Source organism: Schistocerca americana, chromosome 2 (genome assembly GCF_021461395.2).
Source record: "Schistocerca americana isolate TAMUIC-IGC-003095 chromosome 2, iqSchAmer2.1, whole genome shotgun sequence".
Taxonomy (NCBI): Eukaryota; Metazoa; Arthropoda; class Insecta; order Orthoptera; family Acrididae; genus Schistocerca; species Schistocerca americana.
The window spans coordinates 880,057,098-880,066,925 of NC_060120.1; the positions used below are offsets into that span (position 1 = coordinate 880,057,098).

General features: G+C 42.7%; 1 protein-coding gene across 4 annotated transcripts in view; it reads left to right on the top strand.

Annotated features, from left to right (window-relative positions):
- LOC124595329 (gastrula zinc finger protein XlCGF7.1-like) overlaps positions 1–9,828 on the top strand; it is a 119,138-nt gene that overhangs the window by 43,352 nt on the left and 65,958 nt on the right. For all 4 annotated transcript variants that reach the window (XM_047134031.1, XM_047134032.1, XM_047134035.1 and 1 more), the window contains exon 3: positions 1,556–1,729. In XM_047134031.1, coding sequence (XP_046989987.1) covers positions 1,556–1,729 — 174 coding nt within the window. The remainder of the gene's footprint in view (positions 1–1,555; positions 1,730–9,828) is intronic.

A 9,828-nucleotide genomic window follows, 5' to 3' on the forward strand; every position in this document is an offset into this window, starting at 1 on the left:
AGAACAGCAGCAGTGTGGTGTATTTCGAACTGCTTCTTCAAGGTGTAACCATAACTGCTGAAATCTTGCAAAAGTAGTCCAAGAGAACAATTGTCTGGAAGGTTGCGTGAAGTGAAGCTACTCCACAATAATGCATGCCCATGTTCTGGTAGACCGACAGGAGTTGGGGTGGGAAGTCATTCTGCACCCACCTTATTCACCTGATCTTATGCCCCTAGATTTTTCACATTTTTCTCTTTCTATTGAACAACCTTCAAGGAACTTCCCTTTCGGATGAAAATGCGCTCCGAGTGTGGCTTGATAAGTTCTTTTCCTCAAAACTACATTATTTCTGCAGTTACCCCAGCATTAGCATGCTGTTGTAAACAGTGAAGGATAATATATTATTGATGACGAAAGTCACTGTTATGTATATCTGCTGTTTTTATCTAAATTTTGAAAAAATGCTACAAACGTTTACACCAACCTGAACTTCACATATCAACATACAGTATAGTTCCATGCCCTTGAGAAATACGTAGTTTCCTCAAACTTTCAACTGTTCACAACAACAACATAGCAAGGCCATTTTAAACTTCCATACAGCCATTTGTATTGTTGAGACATGCAAACGAGATGTACCAACAAAGTTTGTCAAATGTAATGTCACTTTTGAGGCAGTTCTGCATATCACGTCGTGAAGAATTTGGACACTACTGGGAATAATTATGCAGACAAAGCATTTGTTTCATTGGCTTTCGCACTGTGTATAAAGAAGAAGAAAAAAGACATTCAAGGAATTGTTGAAGTTGAGAGATAAATGTACCCTTGAAAATCTGCTAAAGGAAATATTATACTCAGAACTTGATTATTACATGAGCTTTCTCTGAATGTACAGTCAAACTTTTAAGAACTTATTAGAATTACTTCGCACTCACATTGGAAAACGAGACATAGTTACATGAAAATGTGTTCTTTCTACTTGGTCCTCTAATGAAATTTATTAAAATGCAACAACATGGGAACGTATATGTATACATTGTCTGCAGAAGAATATGAGAGTTAAATTTTTTTCCTTTTATTGCACTCCTGTTTGTGTATTGTGCATGGAATATTGATTTTATCCTTAATGTCTTCCTGAATAATATTTGACTTGCAAAGACTCAACACCTCTGCTGTTGTATCAATCACCTGTGCCCTTTTGGTTTTACCTTTGATTGGCTTAGTTTTTTTATCCCATGTGTGTTCACTTATTTCTCAACCTGAGATTATGATAGTCATAGGTTAGCTTATATCATGTTAGTAAATCTTGATCCTTTCTGCCAGTAGGTTTTAATAGGTAGGTATTTCCACAAACATGTGCTTCTTGTGTATAGAGTCTTTTTTTAAAATATGTATTAGTATGTCATAACTCATACGGGTGTTTCATTGTTTTTTAAAGTTGCATTTGTAGCTTGTGTCATACTATGTTGCAGTACTATGAAGAATGACCATTAATTTATTTCTTCATAGATTGGTTGAGTACTGAGATACATAGTTCAGAATAATCTGGAAATCTCCTTAATTTCCTCTACAGGATTGTGAGAGTAACCTCTCTGGTGAAGATAATGCCTCTGGATCAAGTGTGTCAGAAGAAGCTGAGTGTCGCACTTTGGTTTGTGAAGACTGTGGGAAAAAATTTTCACAAAGACACCTTCTTAGTCGACACAAGAGAGAAGTACACCGTCCAAATCTTAACCTTGTATGTAAGGTAAATAATCCAATTTTGTTTCTCTATCAATCTTCCTTCTTATCAGAACAGCAAAGAATGTTGATCCATATACTGTGTCTGCAGTAGTGAAAGATGCTTAAAATTAAGAAACATAAATGTTTTAGTTGAAAATAGGTTTTAGATCCCCAGTCGCTTATCAAGAGTTAAGAGAATGACTGTTCAAATGTCTGTGCGCTTGCTGTAATTAATGTAATCTTGTCCTCACTGTCTCTCTGGGTGTGAAAGTTACAGGATACTAGTATATTCCATGAGTCATAATCTAAAGCTCGTTCTTGAACATTTCTCAGTACAGTGTAATCAAACAATGGAAAAACCAGGACGGAATGTAACATTATCATGAAAAGGAAAGTTGCTGCTCATCGTATAGTGGAGATGCTGAGTCGCAGATAGGCGCAACAAAATGACTGTCACAAATAAACCTTTCGGCCAGTAAGGCCTTCGTCAAAAATACACACACACACACACACACACACACACACACACACACACACACACACACACACACGACTGCAGTCTCAGGCAACTGAGGCCACACTGCAGACATCAACACTAGTGCATGATGAGAGTGGTGACTAGGTGGGGGTAAGGAGGCGGCTTGGGTGGGAAGAGGGATGGCAGACAGTAAATTGCTGCAGGTTAGATGGAGAGCAGGCAAGAGGTGGGTGGGTGGGGGGGGGGGGGTAGTATAGTTTGGTCTGCCATCAGCCAGTTCAATTTCTTCAGTGTCTCTGTGACACAGTCACACAGGTCAAACAAACCAGTGACTGTTCATGCAGCCATTCCTTGTTTACATTCAGTATCCTCTGTTAGTCCTATTTGGTACAGGTCCCACACAGTTGAGCAATATTCTAGGAAGGGTCATAAGAGTTATCTGTAAGCAGTCTTCTTTGTAGACTGATTGCATTTCCCTTGTATTCTACCAATAGAGCAAAGTCTGCCACATACTTCACTTACAACTGAGCTATGACAGCATTCCATTTCGTATTTCTATGAAGCATTACATCCAGCTATTCACATGAATTAACCAATTCCAACTGTGACTAAATGATATTATAGTCACATGTCTACATCTACGTAGTTAATCTGCATTTCACAATTAAGTGCCTGGCAGAGGGTTCATTTAATCACCTAGAAGCTATGTCTCTACAGTTCCATTCTAGAATAGCACGGGGGAAAATCTTCCTATGCGAGCTCTGATTTCTCTTATTTTATTATGATGATCATGGTTCTCTATGTATGTGGGCACCAAGAAAACCCGCACATCATAAAAAGTTTTGCATCACCTCTGTTTCGAGAGTTCCGGAACCTGTACAGAAAATTGGAATCGAGATCAACATAAACATCAATTCCACTCTTTTTATTGCACATTAAAACCACGCATTGCGTGTTGTACTACCATACAGTGAGACCTTCAGAGATAGCGGTCCAGACTGCTGTACACACCAGTACCTCTAATACCCAGTAGCACGTCCCCTTGCGTTGATGCATGCCTGTATTCATCATGGCATACTAACCACAAGTTCATCAAGGCACTGTTGGTCCAGATTGTCCCACTTCTCAATGGCAATTCGGCCTAGATGCCTCAGATTGGTTGGTGGGTCACGTCGCCCATAAACAACCCTTTTCAATCTATCCCAGGCATGTTCGATAGGGTTCATGTCTGGAGAACATGCTGGTTACTCTAGTCTAGCAATGTCATTTACAAGATATCCACAATGGGGGCGCGAATTGTCGTCCTTGAAGACAAATGGCTCGCCAATATGCTGCCAATATGGTTGCACTATCGGCTGGAGGATGGCATTCACGTACCATACAGCCGTTACGGCGCCTTCCATGACCACCAGCGGTGTACACCAGCCCCACATAATGCCACCCCAAAACAGCAGGGAACCTCCATCTTGCTGCACTTGCTGGGCAGTATGTCTAAGGTGTTCAGCCTGAGTGGGTTGCCTCCAAACACGTCTCCGACGATTGTCTGGTTGAAGAACATGTGATGCCAATCCTGAGCAGTCCATTCAGCATGTTGTTGGGTGCATCTGTACTATGCTGCATGGTGCCGTGGTTGCAAAGATGGATCTCAATAGGGACGACAGGAGTGAAGTTGCGCATTATGCAGGCTATTACGCACAGTTTGAATTGTAACATGATGTCCTGTGGCTGCACGAAAAGCATTATTCAGCGAGGCATGTCATCGACAGTTCCTGTCTCTCTGTATCTCCTCCATGTCCGAACAACATTGCTTTGGTTCACTCCAAGACACCTGGACACTTCCCGTGTCGAGAGCCCTCCTGGTCCAAAGTAACAATGCAGATGCGATCAAACTGAGGTATTGAGCATCTAGGCATGGTTGAACTACGGACAACACGAGCCCTGTACCTCCTTCCTGGTTGAGTGACTGGAACTGATCGGCAGTCGGACCTCCTCCATCTAATAGGTGCTGCTTATGCATAGTTGTTTACATCTTTAGGCAAGTTTAGTGACCTCTCTGAACAGTCAAAGGGAGTGTCTCTGTGATACAATATCCACAGACAATGTCTATCTTCAGGAGTTGTTGGAACTGGGGTGATGCAAAACTTTGTTTGATATGTGTATTTTCGCACTCTGAGGAGAAAATTGCCGATTAAAATTTCATGAGAAAATCCTGCCACAATGAAAAACACCTTTGTTTTAATGATTGTCACCCCACTCTCTTCCCCTACTTCAAAATAACACAAAACTAGCTGCCCTTCATTGAACTTTCTCACTGTCACCCAGCAGTTCTATCTGATGCAAATCCCATATTGCACATCAATACTCCAGCATAATAGCCTTGTTGCATTTTCTAACAGTTCTGCCAAAAAAATCAGTCTTCAGTTTGCTTTCCCCACAGCATTATCTGTGCGATATTTCCATTTTAAGATATTCATAATTGTCATCCCAAGTATGTATTAAATATCTAAAAAACAAAGATGACGTGACTTACCAAACGAAAGTGCTGGCACGTCGATAGACACACACACACACACACACACACACACACACACACACACACACACACACGTACATACACACAAAATTCAAGCTTTCGCAACAAACTGTTGCCTCATCAGGAAAGAGGCAACAGTTTGTTGCGAAAGCCCGAACTCTGTGTGCATGTCCGTGTTCGTTTGTGTGTCTATCGACCTGCCAGCGGTTACCTTAGCCAGCTTCATCCTGACCCACAACTTCTTCACTTTTGAAGGCCAGACATACCAACAATTAAAGGGAACAGCCATGGGTACCAGGATGGCCCCCTCGTACGCCAACCTATTCATGGGTCACTTAGAGGAAGCCTTCTTGGTTACCCAAGTCTGCCAACCCAAAGTTTGGTACAGATTTATTGATGAGATCTTCATGATCTGGACTCACAGTGAAGAAGAACTCCAGAATTTCCTCTCCAACCTCAACACCAACTCCTTTGGTTCCATCAGATTCACCTGGTCCTACTCCAAATCCCATGCCACTTTCCTTGACGTTGACCTCCACCTGTCCAATGGCCAACTTCACACGTCCGTCCACATCAAACCCACCAACAAGCAACAGTACCTCCATTATGACAGCTGCCACCCATTCCACATCAATCGGTCCCTTCCCTACAGCCTAGGTCTTCGTGGCAAACGAATGTGCTCCAGTCCGGAATCCCTGAATCATTACACCAACAACCTGAAAACAGCTTTCGCATCCCGCAACTACCCTCCCGACCTGGTACAGAAGCAAATAACCAGAGCCACTTCCTCGTCCCCTCAAACCCAGAATCCCCCACAGAAGAACCACAAAAGTGCCCCACTTGTGACAGGATACTTTCCGGGACTGGACCAGACTCTGAATGTGGCTCTCCAGCAGGGATACGACTTCCCAAATCCTGCCCTGAAATGAGATCCATCCTTCATGAAATCCTCCCCACTCCGCCAAGAGTGTCTTTCCGCTGTCCACCTAACCTTCGTAACCTGTTAGTTCATCCCTATGAAATCCCCAAACCACCCTCCCTACCCTCTGGCTCCTATCCTTGTAACCGCCCCCGATGCAACACCTGTCCCATGCACCCTCCCACCACCACCTACTCCACTCCTGTAACCCGGAAGGTGTACACGATCAAAGGCAGAACCACGCGTGAAAGCACCCACGTGATTTACCAACTGACCTGCCTACACTGTGATGCATTCTATGTGGGAATGGCCAGCAACAAACTGTCCATTCGCATGAATGGACACAGGCAGACAGTGTTTGTTGGTAATGAGGATCACCCTGTGGCTAAACATGCCTTGGTGCACGGCCAGCACATCTTGGCACAGTGTTACACCGTCCGGGTTATCTGGATACTTCCCACTAACACCAACCTATCCGAACTCCGGAGATGGGAACTTGCGCTTCAATATATCCTCTCTTCCCGTTATCCACCAGGCCTCAATCTCCGCTAATTTCAAGTTGCCGCCACTCATACCTCACCTGTCATTCAACAGCATCTTTGCCTCTGCACCTCTGCCTCGACTGACATATCTGCCCAAACTCTTTGTCTTTAAATATGTCTGCTTGTGTCTGTATGTGTGGATGGATATGTGCGTGTGTGCGAGTGTATACCTGTCCTTTTTTCCCCCTAAGGTAAGTCTTTCCGCTCCCGGGATTGGAATGACTCCTTACCCTCTCCCTTAAAACCCACGTCCTTTCGTCTTTCCCTCTCCTTCCCTCTCCTTCCCTCTTTCCTGATGAGGCAACAGTTTGTTGCGAAAGCTTGAATTTTGTGTGTATGTTTGTGTTTGTTTGTGTGTCTATCGACCTGCCAGCGCTTTCGTTCGGTAAGTCACCTATATAATATATATATTTATATTTATATAATAGAGGGAAACATTCCACGTAGGAAATATATATCTAAAAACAAAGATGATGTGACTTACCAAATGAAAGTGCTGGCAGGTCGACAGACACACAAGCAAACACAAACATACACACAAAATTCAAGCTTTCGCAACAAACTGTTGCCTCATCAGGAAAGAGGCAACAGTTTGTTGCGAAAGCCCGAACTCTGTGTGCATGTCTGTGTTCGTTTGTGTGTCTATCGACCTGCCAGCACACACACACACACACACACACACAAAATTCAAGCTTTCGCAACAAACTGTTGCCTCATCAGGAAAGAGGGAAGGAGAGGGAAAGACGAAAGGATGTGGGTTTTAAGGGAGAGGGTAAGGAGTCATTCCAATCCCGGGAGCGGAAAGACTTACCTTAGGGGGAAAAAAGGACGGGTATACACTCGCACACACACACACATATCCATCCACACATATACAGACACAAGAGATATATATATATATATATATATATATATATATATATATATATATATATATATTGCTTGTGTCTGTATATGTGTGGATGGATATGTGTGTGTGTGCGAGTGTATACCCGTCCTTTTTTCCCCCTAAGGTAAGTCTTTCCGCTCCCGGGATTGGAATGACTCCTTACCCTCTCCCTTAAAACCCACATCCTTTCGTCTTTCCCTCTCCTTCCCTCTTTCCTGATGAGGCAACAGTTTGTTGCGAAAGCTTGAATTTTGTGTGTATGTTTGTGTTTGTTTGTGTGTCTGTCGACCTGCCAGCACTTTCATATATATATATATATATATATATATATATATATATATATTCATATATATTCATATATATATATATATATATATATATATATATATATATATATAAAGATGATGTGACCCACCACACAAAAGCGCTGGCAGGTCGATAGAGTATGTATTATATATGATATCGTACGAGGGCAGTTCAATAAGTAATGCAACACATTTTTTTTTTCTGAAACAGGGGTTGTTTTATTCAGCATTGAAATACACCAGGTTATTCCCCAATCTTTTAGCTACACAACACTATTTTTCAACGTAATCTCCATTCAATGCTACGGCCTTACGCCACCTTGAAATGAGGGCCTGTATGCCTGCACGGTACCATTCCACTGGTCGATGTCGGAGCCAACGTCGTACTGCATCAATAACTTCTTCATCATCCGCGTAGTGCCTCCCACGGATTGCGTCCTTCATTGGGCCAAACATATGGAAATCCGACGGTGCGAGATCGGGGCTGTAGGGTGCATGAGGAAGAACAGTCCACTGAAGTTTTGTGAGCTCCTCTCGGGTGCGAAGACTTGTGTGAGGTCTTGCGTTGTCATGAAGAAGGAGAAGTTAGTTCAGATTTTTGTGCCTACGAACACGCTGAAGTCGTTTCTTCAATTTCTGAAGAGTAGCACAATACACTTCAGAGTTGATCGTTTGACCATGGGGAAGGACATCGAACAGAATAACCCCTTCAGCGTCCCAGAAGACTGTAACCATGACTTTACCGGCTGAGGGTATGGCTTTAAACTTTTTCTCGGTAGGGGAGTGGGTGTGGCGCCACTCCATTGATTGCCGTTTTGTTTCAGGTTCGAAGTGATGAACCCATGTTTCATTGCCTGTAACAATCTTTGACAAGAAATTGTCACCCTCAGCCACATGACGAGCAAGCAATTCCGCACAGATGGTTCTCCTTTGCTCTTTATGGTGTTCGGTTAGACAACGAGGGACCCAGCGGGAACAAACCTTTGAATATCCCAACTGGTGAACAATTGTGACAGCACTACCAACAGAGATGTCAAGTTGAGCACTGAGTTGTTTGATGGTGATCCGTCGATCATCTCGAACGAGTGTGTTCGCACGCTCCGCCATTGCAGGAGTCACAGCTGTGCACGGCCGGCCCGCACGCGGGAGATCAGACAGTCTTGCTTGACCTTGCGGCGATGATGACACACGCTTTGCCCAATGACTCACCGTGCTTTTGTCCACTGCCAGATCACCGTAGACATTCTGCGAGCGCCTATGAATATCTGAGATGCCCTGGTTTTCCGCCAAAAGAAACTCGATCACTGCCCGTTGTTTGCAACGCACATCCTTTACAGACGCCATTTTAACAGCTCCGTACAGCGCTGCCACCTGTCGGAAGTCAATGAAACTATAAGAGACGAAGCGGGAATGTTTGAAAATATTCCACAAGAAATTTCCGGTTTTTTCAACCAAAATAGGCCGAGAAAAAAAATGTGTTGCATTACTTATTGAACTGCCCTCGTACTTTTTTCATTTTGTGAAGTGCACAGTGTTACCATATTGAACATTTGAAATGACTTGCCAGTCTTTTTGCACCTCTTTTAAATCTTATCAAGATCTGACTGAAAATTTGTGTGTGTGTGTGTGTGTGTGTGTGTGTGTTTGTGTTTGTGTTTGTGTTTGTTTGTTTTTAAGGTAATACTTCATTATAGATAACTGCATCATCTGTCAGAAGTCTGAAGTTATTAATGTCTGCAAGGTCATTAATATACTATGCGAACAGCAAGGATCCCAACACAGTCCCCTCTATGTCTGTCAGTGACTCCCCATCCTAGATAACATCCTGTGTCATCCCTACCAAAAAACTCTCAGTCCACTTAAAAAATTTGGTTCATACCCCATGTGTTTGTACTTTTGGTAATAAGTGTAGTTATACTGAATTAAATGCTTTTCAGAAATCAAGAAATACTACATCTACCTGACACTGCCTTGGTCACTGTTTTCAGGCTATGTCATATGAGACAAGTGTGAGATGGGTTCAGCATGCTCAGTGTACCGGAATTCACTCTGGCTGACATGGAGGAAGTCATTCTTTTAAAGATACCAGATTACATTTTTAACTCAGAATAAGTTCTAATGTTTTTCAACGAATTGATTTCAAGGATATTGGACAGTAGTTGTGTGGATCACTTCTGCTACTCTTCTTCTAGATGTGAGTGATTTGTACTTTCTTCCAACAACTGGGCACTATTTTTTGTTAGAATACTGTAGATTATAGTTAAAAGGGAGACTAACCCGTCTGCAAATTTAGTAAAAAATCTGATAGTAATTCCATTAGGTAATGGAAGCTTGTGCAGGTTTAGTGATTTCATCTGTTTGCCAACAGCACTGATACTACCTACATCACTCATCTATACAGTGGTGTGGGGATTTAATTGGGGCAATACACCTGGATTTTTGTTTGTAAAGGAACAGT